Source organism: Gopherus evgoodei, chromosome 9 (assembly GCF_007399415.2).
Source record: "Gopherus evgoodei ecotype Sinaloan lineage chromosome 9, rGopEvg1_v1.p, whole genome shotgun sequence".
Taxonomy (NCBI): domain Eukaryota; kingdom Metazoa; phylum Chordata; order Testudines; family Testudinidae; genus Gopherus; species Gopherus evgoodei.
Window position 1 is genome coordinate 69414885 of NC_044330.1, and position 22156 is coordinate 69437040.

General features: G+C 50.6%; 1 protein-coding gene across 2 annotated transcripts; it reads right to left on the reverse strand.

The window, feature by feature from the left end:
• Positions 1-230: 230 nt before the first annotated feature.
• PLP1 (proteolipid protein 1) lies at positions 231-17888 on the reverse strand. Of its 2 annotated transcripts, none has more exons than XM_030575758.1 (7): positions 17746-17888; positions 9219-9405; positions 7568-7724; positions 5301-5469; positions 4491-4562; positions 3183-3248; positions 231-2427 (listed from the first exon to the last, which is right to left on the reverse strand). In XM_030575758.1, exons 1-5 carry the CDS (start codon positions 17747-17749, stop codon positions 4492-4494), a joined length of 588 nt encoding a protein of 195 aa, XP_030431618.1. In that variant the 5' UTR covers positions 17750-17888; the 3' UTR covers positions 231-2427; positions 3183-3248; position 4491. The 2 variants fall into 2 exon arrangements, with proteins under 2 accessions (XP_030431618.1, XP_030431617.1); XM_030575757.1 differs by having other exon boundaries at positions 7463-7724.
• Positions 17889-22156: the final 4268 nt, after the last annotated feature.

Below are 22156 nucleotides of genomic sequence, written 5' to 3' on the forward strand. Positions count from 1 at the left end.
GGTATTTAGGTGAAATCAATGGGAGTTAGGTGCCTAAATACCTTTGAGGCTCTGGGCCTAGGTTTCTACAGGGACATGTCTAGCGTATTGTGCAGCAGGGCCAGTGCTTCTGCTTCCATCTGGTGTGACATCAAAGAGTTATTATCAAAGCAAGCTCACCAGGATGCAGTCTCCTTTGTGTCCAGCCTGGCGGCCATCCCAGACAGACAGGTGGACAAGCAGGTTCAGAATGGTCTTAATTTTAATTTATTTTCTTTAATTTTATAAAATACACCTTGTAAGATAAGTCTCTAAAAACTTGCTCTTTTTTATTGGTTAAAAAGTTGAAATTCTAGATCAGAAATGAAGGAAACACTTTCAGTTGATTAACTTTCATTTTGTGGGTGTGTTTGGGTTCCAGGGGGGTAGGGGAGAGAGGGGTTGGTTATTTGTTATGTTATTAAATCAATACAAAATACAAGACTTCATTTTCCTGATCTTGACTGGTTTCTTTCCACCCCATTCCACCCTATCCCACCTGCTCCCCAAACCTATGTGCACTGGGGAGTCTAACCAATCTATTTCAGCATACATGGTGACAAAGATGCACCATGCTCCCTGCTTGGCAGCACTGCTGGCTGACCCTGTCCCTGCTGAAACCAGTGTCAGAATTGCTGCAATGAAGGAGCTACAGTCTGCCACTGAAAGTAGTTTCTTCAATAAATAAAACCAAGCCAAATTTCCTGACCTACAGTTAATAAAAACAGAAGGGGAAAGGCTGGAACTAGGAATATTCAGCAGACATGGACTTTTTACTCTCTGTCTGTGGGCCGCTGTGGTTGTTTGACTGCTGAGAACTTCTGGCAATGATCAGTCTACAAAGGGGAGCAGCTTCTCATTTGGAACCTTGCCCCCGCTTGAGCATGTTGAAATAATACGATCCTTTCCCCATCCTGGTGTCTCCAATGAAAAGGGAAACATCGAAATCTCATTCTAAGTTTGGCTGCATACGCAAACATTGGCTCATAAACTTGCCCAGTGACAAACACCTAAATGGAAGCTGGAGGGTTTGGAATTGCACAGAAATGGCCATATTTAAAGACTGTGTAAATCCAATCATGCAGAATGTGCTGTGCCCCCCTTAGTAATTTATTTAATTGCCTTCTGAATGACTGGCCATGGTCAAAAGGAGATACTGAATCTTTCAGGTTTTGGCCAGTTTCAAAATATACGGCCTGGCTCTTGGGAAACCATTGAGAAAAAGGGAGGGCTGGGAGTGGGAAAAAGGTTAAATTTGGTACGCATTGGAAACAAATCAAGATCTTCGATTTACAGAACATTATGGAAGCAAACGTCACCCAAAGAGAAGAGCACCATTGTGAAAGTATGACAGAGTTCAGTTGCACAGCTGGTTACAAGAGGAAAGATGCGAAAAGACATACAGTTCAAAGAGTTATCCCCTGTCTACAAAAGGGACCTTTCTGGGTTTACACTCTCAGGCCCTTGGTTAGAGAAGTCCCTCTAGTCCAAGCTGGTATCCACCTCTCCCCTACTGCTTAGGACCTGCAGTAGGGGACATAGGGAGTGGCTCCCATGCAATGCTGAGACAATTCTAATCCTATTTCTGCTGAGGTGTAAGACCAAGAGTCCCCTTCGTCTACAGAGACACCAAGCTCCTTTATGCTTTAAGTAGGGGCGGCTGTGTTAAGGAAGTGGGATTCTATGAGCATCGGGGTCTGTGCTCTCTCCCCGTATTGGGAAGATCCTTGCTCTAAACCCCCTGGTTGCAGCATGCAGATTAAGGTAAATTCTCTTTCTTTACCATGGGGAAGTCCTCTTCTTCTCCATCTGCAGTATGAAGATAGAAGCAAATTCTGTGTCTTTTATAACAAGCAGAGTCTCTAGTGATGGAATCAAGGCCAGGCCACTTCCTCCTCTCTCTGTGTAGCATGCAGCATCTTTCTCACTCATAATAGAGCAACCAACATTGATTCCTGCCTCCCAGAAGCAGAAAGGCTCATTCCTATTTCTAGGAAGTGTCAGGAAGTTGGAGTCATCCCACATCTGCGTTTTCCTGTTTTTGGCCTTGCAGGAAATCCTCTTCGTTTAACTTTCCCTATTCCCAGCAAAACTTGCTGCAAAGCAACATAGCTGCAGACATACACCAAGAGAAAAGTGCATGAGGACGTATCCATCGTTGGGAGTCTCCCTGTCCTTGTGATGCTCATCATGATGGATACAATAGAGGAAGAAGAGGGGGAGTCAGCGGTGAAGATGGAGTTAAAGTAGGAGATCTGGTATTGGGTGGCTGCATTGTTAAAGCCTCGTGGTTAGAGAAAAAAGGGCATTTTGGATATCCCGTCTCCCTCTGGCAGACTAGAACTTTGTGCCTCGGCCCATGAGTTTGAGGACGGCAAAATTGTAAGTAGCGGCAATCATGTAAGTGAGCTGTGGTGGAGGAAAAAGAGCAAGTGAGAGATAGGAAGATTCAAACCAACATTCTGTGTGCAGTGAAACAGGGCTGGGCCAGAACCCCAGATGGTGTAAATCCACAGACATCAATGAAGCCATGTTGATCTACACCAGCTGAGGATCTGGCCTACTCTGTTCATAAGCCCCAGCCCCTTTCAAACTGATTAGACATCTCTCTCCTGGATGCCTGCGATGCCCTTCTTAACACCAGTCAGTCACTCTTCTCCAGGCTTTTTGGATGCCTTTCAATTAGTTGGACCAGCAATAAGTTTACCAAGGCATAGTCAGTTTTCAAGGAATGGTCAATTTTCCCAACAGTTTCAGTAGCCCATTCACCAGCAGTACTGGTGCAAAAACACTAGCATGGAATGTGTCTGATGAAATGTAAGTTACGTGAGGTGTTCAGGGAACGGCTGCATACAATACAGCAGAGTGCTTGTTGCAGGGGGTTGGATTAAATGGGCCGGATGGTCACATCCAATCTTGTCATCTGTGATTCTATGACACTATCCACCTCTCCTTATGATCCCCACCTTCCAGCAGCAACTTCTCCTGCTACCTTCTTGGTTCTAAAAATCACGGCTCTGCTCCAGTGAGCAAGAGGAAGAAATAACCAGGCACTCTGTATTAAGTGAGTTTCTTGCCTATCAGCTGCCTTGCTTTAATGATCTCACCTCCTAACAGCATCTCTTAGGATGAGAAGAGAAGTTTTTGGTGGAGCATTGACTCACCAGTGAAACCAGCGTGGCTGCAGCACCAACAAATGCGGCAATAAACAGGTGGAAGGTCATTTGGAACTGCAAGGGAATAAAACAATGAGTCGCCATTTATAGATGCTTCCCAGATAGCAGAGACAAAGGGGGTTTCCACAAGGTATCTGCAAACAGGCCTCTCTTCACTAAATTGGACTGAATCTGTGGAGCCAGTCAGTGAGATGGCATCTACAGTCCCAGCAGCACTTGGCAGTGATGGGCATGAGGGTCTGCTTTAGGCACATTCATATTCATCCAGCTTTGACCCTTCTATAAATTGCTCTACCTGTGGACTTCCAGTGGTGTCCTGTGTGGATTGCCTAGTCCAGGGGAAAGAAGGGTGTTCTATCTCCATTCAGTGAGGGAGGATGCTCCAGTGGTTAGGGCACCAGCCTAGGACTTAGGAGACCTGGGCTCATGTCCTTCTGCTACCGACTTCATTTGCAACCTTGCATAAATCACTTAATCTCTCTGCCTAGACTGTCATCTGTAAAATGTGATAATGGGACTTTCCCTACCCCACAGGGATACTGAGAGCTGCCTGATACTACAGTGACGGAGGACAGATGTGCACCATAGACAGATGTGCTCTCTGTTGGCTTTTCCAACAATAGATCTCTGTCCTATACAACATGGCCACCTCCTAGTTAATCTTGGGCTCCTCAATGTGGTCTCCTCAATAATTCATTGTCTATGTTGGTCGTATTCAGTGTTTTAGGCTTTGCTACCCTGTTTCATCCAAACAACCCAGCGTCTGACCTGAAGGATTCATATTTTGCTCACTTAGAGAGAGATTGTCACCAGCAACCCTATGTTGCTTGTATTGACATTAAACCAGATTATGTCAACTCTTCTAATCTCACTGGAACTGATTCTGATCTCACTTGCACCATTGCAAACACACTGACTTCAAGGAATTACACTGATGTGAGGTGAAAGGAAAACATGGCTTGCTAATTCTGTGATCACATCCAGCTTGGAGCCCACTGCCTCTAAAATGAGATGTGACATCACATGATTTTATTATCATTTAGATTGTGATAGCAGTCAAAATGTGCCATTGCGCTACACAAGCACAAGGGGCCATGCTCCCTGCTTTCAAAAACCAACCTACCTTTTCACCCAGCCCTCTATACATCCAATTCATAATGCAACCCACGCAATAGGGTCTGGCTCCTTGGCACCGGAGAACTCCAAGATGGCTGATGTGTGCCAAACGTCTTTGCCTCTCCTGATCCAAATGCCTGCCTCAGAAGGAATGGCTGGCATGCCCAGCGGTGCACTCACCTCAGGGTCTTACAGATGGACAAAGGTTTGAGCCGCACACCTTTCCGTGAAAGCATTCCATGGAAGGGACACCTACATAAGACACAAAAGTCATCCAGGATGAGCTGAGTGGAACCCACAGGGCACAAGAAACCTTGCTCAATCTTCCCCATTGTGAGCCACTAATGTATGTAGAAAGTGGGAAAGGCAGGTCAGTTACTTAGACATGAGAGTGAAAGAAAGGCATTCTATTCTAATGGTATGAATACACTGCAACATGGGGCATGACTGCGCTTTATCCAGCTGGCTTTGGCGACAGATGCAGAGAAGCAGCGGCAGGATGCCTTTTGCCTGGGCAGTACAAGCCCACCTGGTGAATACTCAGGTGTGTGGCCCATGCTGAAGACCATGTTGCTGTGCCTCCACAGGCCACAGGTAACTCCGAGTTAGCTGGTTAAAGCTAGCTTGGGTATGTCTACACAAGCTGCAGTCAAACCTATGGTTGCCGTGTAAACAGACCCTCAGTGTTTGAGATACATCTAGCAGCAAGTGCCTCCACCCAAATTCTGCTATATCTGCCATCTGTTCTATCCACCCCAAATTCTGTCACATCACCCTTCCAAGACCCTGCTGATCTCACCCAAACGTCTCTGCTCATAATTCCCTGCCGCATCATTGGCTTTTCTTCAAGAATGTCTAGAACGCAAAACCAAATCTGGGGGCTGCTGGAGTCAGTGGGAGTCTTGCCACTGACTTCAATGGGACCTGGGTCTGTTCCTCTGTCTTTGAAAAAATGGTGCTTATTAGAGAGAGACGCAATCCACGGCTCACCATACATCCTGGCATCAGCACACAGCGTGCCTATACTGGCAGAGGTCTTGGTGGGGAAGGCAATGGACTGGCATGTTGTCCAGGTGTTGAAGTAAATGTAGACGGGCACAGCAGAGCAGGCAAACACCAGGAGCCAGACGACGGTCAGGGCATAGGTGATGCCCACAAACTGAAATGGTCAAGACAAGCAAGATGGCAGGAGAACGGTTAATGTGCTGCCAGAGCCTTCAGACATGAGAGCATGAGACTGGAGATCTGCAAGCAGCCTGACATGAGATGCAATGCAAGGATCTCCACCAATCGGAAGGAAAGAGAAAGCACCTCCAGCAGACACAACAGGGCAGTTGTCTGCCTGTGGGAAGGCTAGAGAACTGACGCCATGTGTGTTGTGTGTGTGTGTCTGTACCATGCATCAATATCAATATGCACACAGGCGCACACCTGTAAATAGACACACACTCACAATTGAAAAAATATATTTAAGTGGAGCCAAATTTTCAAAGTTAGGCACACGCAACTGTGCACGTGTTCTTGCACCTGGCTAATTCCTGTGTGCCAATATCTAATCTAGTGTGTGGATGGGTATCTATCTACACACCTGGCCTGGGCAGTATTTCACTCGCCACAGGCATGTGCCAATCCTTGATTTGTACAGACACATACTGGGGATCTGTGCGTGAAATTGACCGATGGGCATAGCTGGGCCTTGTGCAGCCTTCAGTGCAGGGGCAAACTGTACTATGGGCATAAGCAGTGTGTGCAAACCAGTGAGTGCAGTTGTAGCCACCCAATATTGAAAATCTGGCCCACGAGGTGCAAAATAAATGATCTTAAAAGGAAATCGCATCCGTTCTGCTCAATTCCCCAAGGCCAGGAGCACCCTTCACTGTTTCTGTAAGCTGGGAATTGCGGATGAAATGAACGTTTTGAATTAAAATTGGGATTAAAGCCTAAAAAGCTGCGTTGTGTCTAATAACATATGGGACATGCTGTCAGATGGCCCAGTCCTGAGAGGTGTTAAACCTAACCTCAACCCCCAGTTTTCAAGCCCCTTGTAGGATCGGACTCGTAGAGAACTGCTGGCACTTGCTGTAGTATTGGCTTAATGTTGGATGTTTGAACAAGAAACAATTTGTTTGACAGTCAAGCTATAAAACTCTCCTTCTAACTGCTTTAGCACTGCCTGATCTCCCTACCTTCAGACACCTCCTGATGTTTCACTGCGGCACTGTCACGTCCACGATTGCCCTGTCATTGCACAGTGGCCAAGGTTTTGAAACGTGGCTACTGAATTTCGGGGACTCAGTTTGAGACACGGCAACAGGGCCTGGCTGTCAGAGGACTGGAGCTCAGCCCTTTCTGAAAAGCAGACCCTTTTAAGGTGACTCAAGCTGAACAATCCTAAAACTTGTGACCCCGCAAAGTCACGAGTCATGAATCTTAGTCAGCTGCAGTGGAGGCCACCAGTGGAGGCAGATTGCCAGAGTCACTGCTGCCTTTGAGAGAGGAGGACTGCCAACAGACCCATTCCGTATTGGTTATTAAATAATATCTAAACACCCTGCCCCACCAGACCACTGCACAAACACAATGCAGAATACATATGTTTGTGGGGAGGGAGTATCTTTGGGTTATGTGGAGCACCCAGCACAATGGGGCCCTGATCCGGGCCTACAGGGACTATTGCAATACAAATAATAATCACTGATAACCTCCGGGGCTGAATCCTGTGAGGTGACAGGGCCCCTGCAACTGCCAGTGAAATCAACTGACTTCAAACAAAATGCTTTTTGTTTAAACATTAAAATTAAAGTGCAACCTCCTGCAAATAGAAACAATGCAGGGGCTTGAATAGAGGGAGAATAAGGGTGGGGAAGGGGTTAACAAGTAAGAGGTCAGCAAAGGTGGCAGGAGATGTAGCTGGGGTGGTGAAGAGTGCATCTGGCCGTGGGGAGCCTCCAGTGGCAGGGCAGCTGAGCCGGCGGGGTGCGCTTTCCTTTTAGATGCCATCGAATCAGTGCAGCCGTTCCACTGGGTACGCAACTCCCACTGGAGCCGGTCAGCCGGATGGAACAGGGCTGCAGTCTCATGCCCATCAGTCATATCAACCTGCATAAGTGTTCCAGTCACGTGAATTAGTGCCAAACCCTGGTTAAGATCACCTTGTCGGGATGTCCTAGCCATTTTCCCAAACACTGACACACCCGCTCCAAAGAGTGAGCTTGATGGTGGCCTCTGGAACCCCTCCCCTTCTGGCCCCCTGTTACCGTAGCGCTGAGGCCCTTGCCGCAGATGGTGGTCTTGTAGTCGCCAAAGATCTGCCTGACGGCACCAGTGGTGTAGAAGCCCTCAGCCAGAAGGAGGGCTCCATAGAGGAAGAAGAAAGAAGCCGTTCCATAGATGACATATTGGAACGCGTGGATCCTGGAGGGGACACAGGGAAGAAACAGAGACAAAGAGAGGGAGGGAGAGAGAGAAAGATAACCTCTTAACTCTCATTGCAGATCTCCTCCTTCAAACTCCCTGGGAGCGATAGGATGCACCACAGAGAGAATCTCTCCTGGGAGCCACCAGCAGCGAGTTCCCCTCCCAGAAAAGACAGAGCAAAGGATGGCCTATATGAACAGCTCCCCAGGACTTACTTAGAGCCCGAGAAGCAAGTTCTGATCTCTGGTACTCCCCCTTCACTCCAGAATCAGGCTAAAGTGATCAAGGAAGCTACATCAAATAGGAGCAGGGGGGAATAGGCTAGGGAGGATGAGGAAGATCCCAAAGGTAATGGCCCATGGAGCAGGCAAGAGGTAGGGAAAAGCATCTGCCTGAATGGCTTATGGGTGGCACAGCAGGGAAGGAGAAAAGGAGATACCTGGTCCCATGCCTGTGTATAAAGCCAGGCAGAGAGCATGGTAAAGCGAGGGCAGCGAGACCTGCTCTACCTGGCAAGTATGGCTACCCTGCATTCTCCATACCTACCGAGAGCAGAGGATCCAACACTATATCCACCGTACCTAGCAAGGGTCAGATAGAAAACACGTGTGAAAAAAACAAGATGAAGAAGGGCCCCCTCCAGGCAGGGAGAATACTCAGCAGTCTCACCAAGCCTCAAAGCAAATCCGGCAGTCATGGACAGCCCCATGATCACGGGGTCTTAACAACAGCCCAAGCCGATGGGAACAGGGCTGAACTAACTGCATGCCCAGAGATTTGCAAAGGAGGCCAATTCTTCCCATTGGGATGAAGGAATCATCTGACCTGTGTAAGAAGCAATGACCCCAGAGAAATGGATCATGGAGCCTGTTTCCCAATCCAGCTGCATATTGATACCAAGATAACCAGCTAACCCATAACAGGCCTGGGCTGGTTCAGAGCTGGGTGTGAAGGTGGTGACGGCAAGTTATTGCCCAGAAGTTTTAAGAGTTTCTGGCCTAAATTTTCAAAAGTGACTGGTGATGTTAGGTGCCCTGATTTTTGGGTGCCCAGTGTGAGAATCCTGAAGGGGTCCTGATTTTCAGACAGCGCTGAGCACCATCCCTCTGAAAACGAGGCCACTTCAAAGTGTCTCAAGTTAAGCACCCAAAACCTCGAGTCCCTTTTGAATCTGTTTTCTGGAACGTGGACTCACTGCACTGCCAGCCCTGCAGCCTAGTGGTTAGTGCTCTGCACAACCCTGTGGGAAAGCCAGCTTCAGATCCTGGCCCCAATCTCATTCTCGCTGGATGGCAGGGACTGAGTTATCTTAGTAGCCAAGGGAGAGGCAGCATCTCTTACAGCTTCACACTAGCCCCTGAGCGACTGCAGAGCAGTGCAGAGTTCTGATGGGAATCCTGTGCAGCCCTCCAAAGCCAAGGGAGTGATGGCTGAGAAGCGGGCCCCGGAAAGGGGCATCAGGGTCTAGAGCATGAGAAGACGAATACTTACACGTCAATAAGATACTCATAATCCTGGTAGTTTTTGGAGAAGTAGGTCTCAATTAGCCGCTCGGTGCCAGTGAGTGCTTCGTGCCCACAGCCACAAAACAGTGCTACCCCAAAGAAACACAAGCCAGTGGCAACCAGCGAAGCAAAAGGTGCCCCTATCAGACATCTTGCGCAGCACTCTAACCAACCTAGGGAAGAAGAGAGAAATCATTTCGATCACAGAGCTCTGTCATTATCCCAAAGGGGTGGCGCACTGTCAGGTAGGTTAGAGGTGCCATCCTCTCCCTCCACCCCATGAAAACTTTATTAATAAAAACTAATAAAGGGTGGGGAACAAGGGAGGCTTAAATAACCTACTAAGAAAAAAATGGTTTTCCCAATGTTAAGAAAAATGCAAACATCCATCTGCAGGGCTGGAGAGCCAAACTCAGCAGCATTGATGCTGCAATTGTGGGTGCTTTGCTCTGTACACAGGGCCGCCCGGGGGGGGGGTGCAAGTGGGGCAATTTGCCCCAGGCCCTGTAGGGGCCCCGCAAGCCATGGCCCGGCAGCAGTCCGTGTCTTCAGCTGGCATTTCGGTGGCAAGGGGCCCTTCAGTCGCTCTGGGTCTTCAGCCTGGACTTCGGCAGCGCGTGTCCTTTCAGTCACTCTGGGTCTTCGTTCGGCATTTCAGCGACAGGGGGCCCTTCAGTAGCTCTGGGTCTTCGGCGGCATTTCGGCGGCGGGGAGCCCTTCAGTGCTGCCAAAGACCTGGAGAGACTGAAGGGCCCCCTGCCACTGAAATGCCGCCGAAGACCCGGACCACCGCTGGGTGAGTACAAGCGCTGCAGCTCCCCCGCTTTGTCCCAGTCCCCCTGAATCCTCTGAGCGGCCCTGTCTATAAGAACACCAGATGAAGCTAAGATCTAAGTCTCAAGTTTTAATACTGGGGCGCCCCTCCTAGGTTAATTAGATAGGATATTGTGTCCCCTGTGGGCCTCCTCTGCCTGTGAATGAAAGCATTGCCCTAGGGCTCAGGAACAGGGAACTGAAATTGACTAGCTGCTAGCAACACAGGTGAAACTGACTAGTCTCCATTTGAGGCCCAAGCTGAGTGAAATGTCACAGGGAGAGAGACAAATGAGATGTTAAAAGGGCTTCCCACATGAATAATGGGAGCTGTTGTGATAGTCACAGATGAGAACTTTTTTTAATGTATGATGTTTACCTTGGCACTGAAGATGTACAGACACAAGCCCTGTGCTTATCACACAACACTCCCACCAGCTTAGAGGGAAGAGGAGAAAGAATCCGTTTGATACAAACCAGTATCCTGGCTCAAATCCCTCAAAGACACTCACTCCCATCTAGCCAATGGGAGTTAGGTGCCTAATGCCTTTGAGGATCTGGCATCCTATCCTTCTTACACTTTGAGTCACCAATCAGCGAAAATTACGCAGAAGACTGTGGCACTCAGTGTCTTCTTCTGGATGTCAGCAAGTCCCCAGCCCACACCATCACTCAGCAGGAAGTCTGAATAAAACTGAAGCTGCTAACTAATACAGCCATCATGCCATCCAGAGCTGAGCCTCTTTACAATTTACCTGCAATTGGTGCTGATGTTGTAGGTGTAATCCCAAAGAACCCGGCTCTGCTGTGGTGCCTATATATAGCTAGTGTGCTGGAGGCCTAGACTTAGGGTCTGGTTTTCAGAATTGCCACCCACCTGCAGCTCCCATTGGTTTCAGCTGGAGCTGCAGGTACTATATCAGGCCCTTAATCTGCAGGAACTTGCTCCGGTACCAGATAGAGGTCTGGGTCTGAATTCTCAAACGGGCAAAATTCAGGTGTGTGCAGACTGAGGTTTTGTTTTGACCCATCACACAAATCAAGGCCACCTACAAATCCAGTTCTGATGCTGGATCCAGCTCTGGATTCGGAACCTGTGCAGAGCAGGAGATGTTGGAGCCTGGAGTCCAGTTCAGCGCCAATCTCTAGTAGTTAAAAACAACCAGAAAACCCAAGACAAACTCAAGCCAAAGCTGAAACCAGCTGCTTCCTGAAAAATCACACTCGCCCCAGAGTAGAGTGACCAGATGTCCTGGTTTTATAGGGAGAGTCCCGATTTTGGGGTCTTTTTTCTTATATAGGCTCCTATTACCCCCCATCTCCATCCCGATTTTTCACACTTTCTGTCTGGTCATCCTACTCCAGAGCAGCAGCTTCCTTCCCTCATTCTCTGCTGTTTCTTCCCCTTTCTGTGAGAGTCCCTCCCTGTGAACATGGCTGGAGCATTGGGTGATTGCAGACAGCTTTGCACATCTCCCGCCAAGCCCCTGTTGCAGCTGGGAGTCGTGGCTGTACTGGTCTTTTTCTAAACACACACAAGACTGATGGATTTAATAAGAAGAAGGTTCGTCCAGATGACACCCACTGCTCTCTGCCGGCTCCCTTCCCATGAATTGTGCAGCGGGGAATTTTCCAACACCCACTTCCCTCCCTACTCCACCCCACCGTGTTTTTTCTCTTCCCACTGAAGAATGGGCCCATAAGATATCCACAAGGTTACTGGCGTGAATGCTCTCCCCTCCCCTCAATGCAAGGTTACAGCCTGTACTGATCCCTTCATGCACTGAGAACAATGGGGCTTTGTTCTTCCCTTGCCAGCTTGTGTGTGCTCCTCGTGTTCGCCATGCTCGGGGGCAGAGTAGGACCAGGGGAAGCAAACAGGGAACAATGGGCGGACTATTCAGTTACCAGAGGTTTGGAACCAGCACCGGCAGTCAGCAGTATGTTGCTGGTGGCTGCTGCAGGGCCTGAATGGCTGTGTCCATGAGAGCGGCAGGCTGGGATCAGGCAGGCCTCCTCGGCATGCGTGACTCATGGCAGACAGGTGATTCTGCAGCAGGTCTGGACCAGTGCATGAGATGGAAGTGGATTCCATCAGACAGCATGATCTTCCCATTGACGTCACTCTCCAGGAATGTGCTCCCACACCCCAGCCAAGCAGCCTGAGCTCCTGTTTTGGCATCCTCTCTGTTGGCTACTGCAAGGGACTGGGAGCCAATCCAAGATGAACGACTGACCATGGGCCTGATTCTGCATTCACCGATGTAAACCAGGAGTAGCGAGGGAGTCACACTGCTATGAGATCAGAAGGAGACCCTGTGTGTGTGAGACCGGGCAACCTGCAGCAAGTAGTTTAACTTCCTACATTGTACCTAAGTTGTTTAGCCGACCCAGCCTGGAAATTGGGAGGTAACGGGACATGCAGGCCACTGTCTAATCTAGATGATAGCTAGCTAATAGCCAGTAATAGTTACCATTAAGCAAAGACACTTCCAGCCCATCCATCGCTGCCCAGGAGCCTCTGCTGAGCTTCTCAGCAATGAGCACTCAATACCTATTTCCTGACACAAAAAGGTTAGGCTCATCAGAGGGGACTAAAGGTGTTAGGCACCCAATTCCTAATGGGATTTGGGTACCTAACCTCTGCCAATCCCAGCCTAAATGCTTGGGTAAATCTGGTAGTTTTGGACAGAAAACGGAAGGAATTTAGGCTGGAAAAATCCAGATGGACTTCTTTAAAGCATCAGGTTATGGGATAGATTCCTATGGGAGGTGGTGGAAGCCCCATCACCTGGGACGGTCAGACCCAGACTGGAGGAAATGCTAGAAAATGGGGTGTAAGGAACAAGCCTGAACTGGCCTGGGAGATGAACTGGATGCATGGTGCTCCTCCGGCTCCAGTGCCTAGGATTTGCTATGAGATGATCTTCAGAGAGCTCCTTGCACCCTGAGCCACCTGCTCTGCACTGGGAGAGGCAGTCACCTTTCAGGAGACATGGCCCTTGGAAGAGCAGTTGCAGGAAATTCAGAAAGCTACGACAGCCCCCAATTCAGTGAAGCCTCCCTATTCGGGAAGGGCGCTTAAGCAAGTTGGTTTAACCTTAAGCATGTGCTCAAATCCCATTGAAGCGGATGAGATTCAGACACTACGCTTAACGCTAACAGTGTGCTTTCCTGAATTGAGGCTTTAATGCTTAGCACTGCAGCTGCAGCAGGGAAAATTTGCCCTCCTTTCTTCCACATTTGGCACGTGAATTGCATGCTGGCTGGCCAGCCCAGGAGCCTGAAATCATCTCACCTGCTGGCTAGCCACAAAACACAGATAGGCTTCCCCTGTTCTATCCCACTGCCCATTAATGGAGGTGCCCTGCTCTGGAAGGTGAGAAGAACTCGGTCTCTCTGGCCCAGCCAGTCCTTAGTCTGTTGGCAGAGTTTGCCCATGGGGGCACTGACTGCAGGGGTAGTTTTTGGGATATAGACCCCAGGAAATGGGCCAACGTGGTTTTAATCTCCAATGAAAGGTGCAATCTAGGCAAGATGCTTTGGAGATGGTTGAATGTCCCAATCTAGGAGGCACTTTGCAAGAACAGGTTTTGCTTTGTTTCAGCCAGAGGCAGCAAGCGAAGTGCCCGAGACACTGCACATTGCACTGTAGATTGTGTCCACACCTCACAGCGATGGATGATTGTTCTTGGGGACCTCTTGTACTGGGATCCATCTCAGCAGAGCCAATCCTGCCCCAGTGCTGCCTGGAGCTCTCCTCGCCCCTCTCTGGCCTGGGAGCACAGGGGCTCTGGGAGGCAGTGGTGAGTCACATGCTGCAGGAATCTGGGACACAACTGAAGGGAGGCGGGGAAGGCTTCTTGTGAAGGGGGTAAGAGAAAGAGCCCCTTGTATCAGCACAATTCCCAGCCTTGTACCTCAGCCCAGCTGACGAATGGGGTAGAACAATAAGGCCAAAACAACAGGATGAGCCATTGAACTAGAAGCCCTGTCTCTCCAAGTCACAGACCCTCCCATTCCCGGCAGTGCAACACCCCCAGCCTCTGCCACCCACCGCCCCCCCGAAAACTCCCCCCACACAGTGATCCCATTGACGAGGCTGATGAGTGCTGAAAGGTCCAGTGTGCTAGCCCAGCCCTGACTGGTACAGGGGTGGGCGAGGAGGGGGTGCAGAGCAGTGAGGTAACTGCATATTGCCAGGAGGTGCCAGAGACAAACAAGGGCCTCACAGCCCTATAGATCCCCAGTCGGGACAAAGCCTCTTCTGTGAGGCCCCCATGCAGCCACTCTAACAAACTCCAGCAGAGAGCCGGTGCTGGGATTAGGGGAGCGTGGCTTCCTGTGGGCAGCCCTTCACCAGCTGGGGAGAGACCCCAGGGGCTGCCCAGGATCAGCCAAAGCTCCCGGGCCCTGGCGATCCTGGCTAATGTTAAAAGGTAGAAAACCATCCCAGGTGGTCTCCTCCGAGCAGCACAAGCCTGCAAGACTGCCCCGGGTTAAGATACCTTATGATTATTACTGGGGCCATGGTGCTAAATGCAGCCCCATCTCCCCTTAGCATAGACCTCTGGAGCAACACAAGTGGGGAAGGCAAAAGAAGGTTCTTTTATCAGAGACCAGCCAGTGCCTAGGGGCAGATGCCCCTCACACTCCCCAGATTACCCCCAGGTAGGCTGCAGGTCCTCACAGCCTGTTTCCCTTGGCAGACTGCAGAAGTCTCTGCCAGCTCTTCAGAGGCAAGCTACTGGTCTCCCTGACAGAGCCCATGGGGCTCCATCTCTGTCTCTATCACTCCAAGTGGACTAGTGACCCCGGCCCTCCTCCCCAGAGGCAGACACGGGGCCTTGTGCTCTCTGGGAAGGATGCAGGAAGTGAGGATGCAGAAGAGGGCTATCCTCTCCCTGCAGCCTCTGCCTGTGCCGGAAATTCAGATCAGTCTGTGGTCACTCCCTGGCTGCAGCTTGGAAAGGGCAGAAAGTGAGCGTCCCTAGAGTGCCGTTCTGGCCAGGAAAGAGACTCAGTAACAGGGCATCAGCAATTTCCCATGGTCCCCCCTGCCCAGGCCATTCCACAGCCCCTGGCTCCCCTTGCAAGCCAAAGACAGGTATTTCTAATACAGTTCTGCACCTGGCTGGAGTCTGAAAACCAGGGGACCAGCTTCAAGGGCTCAGTCCAGGAATGGATATGGCCCCAGCCTCTGTTTTCTTGCTGTCTCCTACATCATGGCCACGAATAAAGCCCCTGTCCCTGGAATTTAACAGCCAGTTCTGATGATGATGCAGAGCCCGTGAACAGCAAAGCTCACATGATTGCATCAGCAAACTCAGCAGAACAGACTCAAAGCCCGCCAGGGAGCTGGTCTGGGGAGCAGGAAGGTACCATTGTACAGCATCACATTTCTAACCACACAAGCAACCTCCTTCATTCCTCACTAGCCTTGCTGTTGGGTCTGTTCTAGGCCTATGGCCTTGGTGTGACTGCACCTGCCTTTTGCCTCCATCCCCACTCCTCAGCTCCACCCCATTCCTGCTGTGGTGTCCAAAGCTCCCAGATCTGAGCAAACAGTTGCCAGGTTATCCCAGAATGAAGCATCTTGTCTGGTTGCCAAGGAAATGGCCACTGGACTCAGACCCAGAAGAGAGCTTTGGACTTCCTGATGCAAAGCTTCAACTGTTAGGAGGAAATTAACAATATTGCATCAAAAAAATGTTGCATCAAAAAAAAAAAGCAGTAGCCTTTTTTAAACCATCAAATTAATGCTGGAAAGGTTGACTGTGAAAATGAGAATTATTTCACTCCTCAGCTCCCCCTGTGGTTTCCATTAAATACCATAATCTTCACTTCTTGCCCTATAAGTTGCTGAGCACTGTTAAAATAGCTGCCATGTTTCTCCCCAGTGGTGGCTGAATTTAAGTGGGGGGTATAAAGTGATCATCTGGCTAGCTAACTGAGTGTAAAGCACTCAGGGATCCTTATAAACCTGTCACAGTAGCACTTCCTAATTAGACAGCATGTTTCTTCTGAGCACCTCAAAGCACTTTCCAGACTTTGAATTAATTCACACAACAGCCCTGTGAAGCAGGTAATAGTTATTATCCCTGTTTTCCAGATGGGGAAACGGAGGCACTGAACACTAGGTTGTTTGCCAAAGGTCACACAACACTTGAGGGGCATAGCTGGGACTGGAACCCTGGATTCCTGGTCCCTGGCCTTAATCACTAGACCATGCCACCCCTCTAAAGATAAAACATATGATCACTGGGGGTTTGTCTATACTGCAATGTATAGGGTGCGACTGCAACTAGTATAGACATACCTGAGATAGCTTTAATGTAGCTCGCTTGGGTATTGGTGCAGTGAAGCCTCAAGTAATTAGGCAGGGTCCTGGGCAGGCTTGTACAGCCCACGCTGAAGCCCGTGCCGCTGCGGCTTCACAGCAGTGCAGATGTACCCTATATTCCCTATCTGTAACCTGATGGTTGATCTCTCTCTGGTTCTCCAGCCTTCCTGTTCAGAAGCTCCCGTATGCAGGGAGTCCAGTTCCAAACTGAAGGACTGGTCAGCTGGATATGTCTCCTCCTGGCCCCAGTATCCTGGCAGTAGGAGTCTACAATATCTCCCTTCATCCCCATCCCTCTCATCTGTCCCTCCTCACCAGAGACCTTCCCTGACTGACACTCCATTTCCTTCAATCCTGCACATGCCGTCTGCCCCTCCACCTTCCCCACAAGGAGTTTTACATTGAAAGCAGATCTGGGACAGAGCCATGGCGGCCAGTGCCACAGCTCCTCCCATGGAGCCGGCTGACCTCGGAGCAAAGCATCATGAGGACCCAGGAAGTTGGAGGCCCTGGAGTCACATCATTGCTGAACCAGCCTCCAGGAATCAAAGCAGGGGTTCTCACGGGGTGTGCAGAATGAAATAGAGAGAGGGGAATCAGCTGTGTAGGGTTGGGGGGCTGGCCATGGAGATGATCCAGGAAAGGTTCTGTGTCATACAAGGTGGTGGCAGCATGGAAACATTGATGACCCACCGGTCACTTCTCGAGTACAATGTGGATTTTGAGAGAGAACTGACAACTACATTAAAATTAGCAGGAGCCTCTAGATCAGATCACTTCAAACTAGACCCACGTATGCTCCCCTGGCCCCGGAATTGGCACTCTGGTTTTCAAGCCGATCTGACTATGGATATGGATTTTAGAGGAGGATGCATAATTTAGCTTTAAACAGAAACCCAGTTGCAACTGTTGCTGTGGAGCAGCTATCACTGTCCCATAACAGCACCAGCAGAATTTCTTTTCCAAGCTAGGACATTTAGCTTGGAGGCATATCCCACCCAAAGCAGGCTCCCCTCTGACCCACAGCCCCTTTCTCGTCACTCCAGTCTGCACCTACAACAGTTCAATAACAAAACTTGGTAACTTAGAAACTGGAGGGCAGCAAGGCTCCATGCTGCTGGCAGGAGGGCACCCAACCTAGTCAGTTACAGCTTGGCACCTCCTTGCTGGAACTCCCCAGGCGCTTGGAACAAGCTGATCAAAAGCCCTTAAAGTCTCACCATCCTGCTAGGAAGGAAAGTTTAGCTCAAACAAAATAATACAGCATTAGTATCTCCCCCGCTCCTTGAAATCTTGGATTTAAAGAATCTCCTTTTGTGTTAGCTGGAAAGTTTGGAAAGTTCCCTCTCATACTCACCCATTGCCTCTGGACTCAGTCAAATCCCTGTCACCTCTTTTCCCTTTCTGCCTTGCTTTGTTCAGCTGGAACAATCCTTGCCTCTCTCTTCGCTTTACTTTGTCTCTCTGAATATCTTTGGCCTCTTCTCCAGCAAAGAAAAGGACTTTCTGATTGACAGCCTGCCCCCTTAAAGAGACAGGCCACCCTTTTCTCCTCCTCCTCCTCCCATTCTCCCTCCCCCTCATCAGAGCTACTCCCTCATCTTGGGGGTAGCTCCATCGTACCCTACTGTCTTTGGCTGCCAATGTCTCTCTGCCACAGATTTGTTTGTTTCCCTGTTGTCCGAAAGCAGGCGCTCCAACCGCTTTGTGTGGGCAGATCAGGCAGTTCTGCAGCAAATTCAGTACTGAAGAGATTAGAATGTTTGATTTGATTTGTTTTGACCTTGCTTAGGCCTTACTGAGGGCACCTATACACAGTGTTCACCTGTGCAATTGCTACATACAGGAACATAATTACTGTGACAGAGCACAGATGGCTGAGCCGTCCTCACCATCACAAATTCCCACTGGGATAGAGTTTATAACCAGCCATAAAACTTCCCACCATGACAGAATCTCAGGACAGAAGCCCTCTCTCCCAGAAAAGATCTATTTTTAACTTGGGCTTATGTTAAAGGGAGACACCACAAGGTGTGGGTGGGGTTTTGCAAAGCCTTGTAGGTTGGGTTTGGGGTCTGTAGGATCAAAATCCAAACCCAAGGTGCTTAGAATCCAGGTGCCACTTTTCCCAAACCACTAGGTTTCAGGGTGGAGGAGTAGGAAGGGGACCAGATTCCATTTTTCCCTCCATCTCCAGGTTCCAGTTTTAGAGTGACCACAACTTTCCTGCCCTGGGATAATGGAGAATGAAACATGTCACAAGGGGATCTGATGTGGCCGTGTCACATCAGAGGAACATCAGAAAAGGACTGGTGTAATGTGGTGGAGTCAGGGTTGGGGTGGCATCTAGCTAGCATCCCTCTCTACCATGCTCATTGGTAACTGACAGGCATGCTCATCAGAGAGATCAAAGACTGAATGGGCCACACAGACCCTGGAGATGGTCCTTCTGGGCCCAAGAGATCAGTGTGACAGTGTGGGAAAGTGCATCCTTCAGCTGCCACACCATCTCTGGTTTATGGGTGGGCAGGACTCCAGTCTCCAGGGCTGCTAAGCCAGCCCCTTTCCCCAGCACTAACTTTGGCCAGGAAGAAAAGTGCCCCTGCCCAAGCCAGTGGCTTGTTTGAAGCCTTCCACCCCTACTTCCTAATCCCCAGCTTGCTCCTACTGATATAATGACAAGGGAGAGCAGAGGGACTCCAGACTGTTGGGTTAAAGAGAGGTCTCTTTCTAAAGCAAATGAGTGAAGCATTCCCACCCTGGGGCTAAACACCACATGCAGGCTAACATACCCTGGTTAGTGAGCACCTGAGTACATCTATGCCCATCCAGCTCTCAGCTGCAGGAGAAGGACTGTGATAACAGCTATGAGCACTTAGCCAGGGCTCTCCGTGTTCCAAGCCTAGACCTCATGCTGGATGGGCATAGAGCCCACCAGCACACAGCCCACCTGGGCAAAGCAGCTTGTTTGCCAGGGAAGAGATGGAGGGGGCAGAGTTGGCAAAGGAAGTTGGTGTGGTCAGGGGATGTGCCTGGCAGCCCCCACCTGTGGGAATCCTGCTGTAGCCAGAGGCTACCCCTTGCCACTTCCTTGGAGCCAGCCTGAGAGCAGGCAGCAGCGGGGCTGTCTGTCTCCTAGGGTGAATCCCCCCTGGGGCCAGGTGGAAAGTACAGCCCTCTGCAACCGCACTAGTGCAGCACCTGGCCCTCCCTCAGGGATCATCCCCCAGCAGCCTGGAATGGTTCCTGTGGATCCCAGCATCCCCTCAAACCCGGATCTCTTGGTAGACCAGGGGATGCCTCCTCCAGTAAATGAGTCACTAGCTGTTGCAAGCTCTCACCGTCACATCCCCTTCGATCCCCCTCGCCTTGTGCCCTTTCACTCCAAGTCACCAGCCCTAAGCCACCCATCCAAGACCCCAGATTCCCTGCAGACCTGGAGTCCTGCGACTGCTCAGGAAGGCCTGCAGAGGACAGCGTGGCCCTGAGAGTCTGCTGCCTTGTGCTCTCCGGAGCGGCTGAGAACAAGGCTCTGATAGATAGTTTGCACTTTGTGTCAGGCTGGCTTGAGGTGGAAAAGCCTCCGGCTCTGTACACTGCTGAGGTTCAGGACATGGCCCGTGGGCCAGTGAGCTAGTCCAGGGGTGACTTTACATGGCTGCAGCAGCCCCTGCGCACCTAGGACAGGCACCTGGCCCTGCCTCCACACTGGCTCTCATTCGGGGCTGGAGTGACATACGGAGGGAAAGCGCTGCCCTGTCCGCAGGGGCCGGGGGGCCTGGGAATGCCAGTCATGTGGTGGAAGTGGAGCGCGCGTGGGAGGAAGCAGGAGGAGGTGGTCTGGCACTGGCAAGGTTACTAAGGCATCATTGAGGACAGAGTGTGAAAGGATAAAACGCTAAGAACATGGATCCGTGTTGTGTCTGAACCCGACTCCCCAAGGAGCTCAGAGAATGGGCCTGAGCCCCGGCTGCCCCTCGTGAGGTCCCTGGGGCCTGAACATGAGGCAGCAGGCTGGAACTGCACTAGGTCTGGAGGAATAACCCAATGAAGGTTAAACTGCCCAGATCCAGCTCTCCCTTGTTTCCCATCTTGGGGACCCCGGCCCTGCACAGCATCACCTTCTGTATTATCCCCTCCCAGTGCTTCCTCCTCTGTCCTCCAGAGATCCTCACTGTCAGTCACTACTGCCTGGCCCCGTACTGCCTTCTCCTTTACCCTGCGGCTCAGGCTCCCTGCCTAGCCCCAGGCATTGCAGTCCCTGTGCTGGGGAGTAGTTTCTGTAGGCATTGCCTCTTCCCTCTCCCACTGAATCACTTCCCCGGGAGATGCGTGCTGGTGCTGTGGTGGGATGAGTGCTCAGCACTACAGCAGGTTCAGTTCTTTTGTCTCCCACTCGTTTTTGTTCCCTCCATCAAGCCTAAATGCCTGGGCTCTTGATGGAGAACAAAGCAAGTGGCCAGGCAGCAGCTAAAGCTGGTTTCCTTTGTGCATGCACTCGGTGTGATCGCGGCAGTCAGCTCTGCAGGATCATGGCCCGGGAATGCAAACTCCCTACCTGCTGGGGAAGACAGAGGATATATCAGCCAGTTCTGGGCAGCCAAAGGACCCGATCCTGCCAGGCCTGCAGTATGGGAAGATGAGGGTACCCAGCAGGAGACACTCAGCATGGCAGGACTGAGTTCTCACCGCAGCACTAACTGCTGTGTGTTCCAGATACACGCAGGCCAGCTCAGATGCAGCTGGGAGACCCCATCCCAGCTCTCCCAGAGTTCCCTGGAACTAGAGATGTCAGCAACGAAGAGCGTTCACCCCTATTTAAATCAATATGTATCTTATTGATGCCAGAACCGCAACTGACCAATACGATCCTCCCACCACCAGCCAAACTGCATGCACCTGGCACCAAAAGGGGTTATTCTTGGCACAGACTTCTGCTACTAGCAAAGTATTTCCCAAGCTTCAGGGCTCTTCCTCAGCTGAGAGGAGAAAACTTGGCCACGGGGAGGGTTGTTCTGTGATATGATGGTCTAGTCCTCAAGAACCCTTCCATTGGAGTGGGCGGAGAGCAAGAACTCCTTGTCCCAGCACAACGGAATGCTGAAGCCACAAGATCATCCCAGAATCAAAACTGGGCCCTGTTATTGTTAACACGTGGCTGGTCCCCTCTGGGCACCTGGGAGGACTGCCTGCCTGGGACAGGCCAGCAATCATCTCGTCCCTGGTTCAGTCTCAGCTAGCCAGATCCTATTTGGTCTGGACTGCAGCCCTCAGCAGGATACTGAAGCTGACAGTACCCAGGACAAAATTAGCAGATGCCAGAAGCAAGGCGCTAGCGAGGGAGGCGCCGAGATGGTTGAACTACCCACAGCAAAGTATTGAGAGGAGCCTGGGCCTATTCATACCCAGAGCAAGACTTCTCTCACTGCACACTAGTGGGGTGAAGAGCGAAATGACAAGGTTATGGACAGAGTCAATACCAAGGGGGAACAAAGAAAGGGAGAGTTAAGGCAGCCAAGAAGAAAAAGAGAGACAGGGTGCAGGGCTGGCTTTATGACCCATGGGGCCCAATTGAAATACTCGGTGGCTGTCCAGGGCTTTGGCAGCACTTCGGCAGCAGGGGGTCTGTTCCGGGTCTTCCGAGGCACCGAAGGACCCACTGCTGCCGAAATGCCGCCAAAGACCCCCGGAGCGGGATCCCCCTAGATGAGGGCACAAGGCCCTCTTTGGCACAGGACATGATTCTAGGGAATTGGGGGAATCGGTAT

Excerpts from the sequence above, each read along its gene's own strand:
- PLP1 (XM_030575757.1), bottom strand. Across the intron at positions 7,725-9,218 it reads TATGAGTATCTTATTGACGT|GATCCACGCGTTCCAATATG; the intron begins GTAAGTATTCGT and ends TGTCCCCTCCAG. Across the intron at positions 4,563-5,300 it reads TGCTGATGCCAGGATGTATG|GTGTCCCTTCCATGGAATGC; the intron begins GTGAGCCGTGGA and ends TGTCTTATGTAG.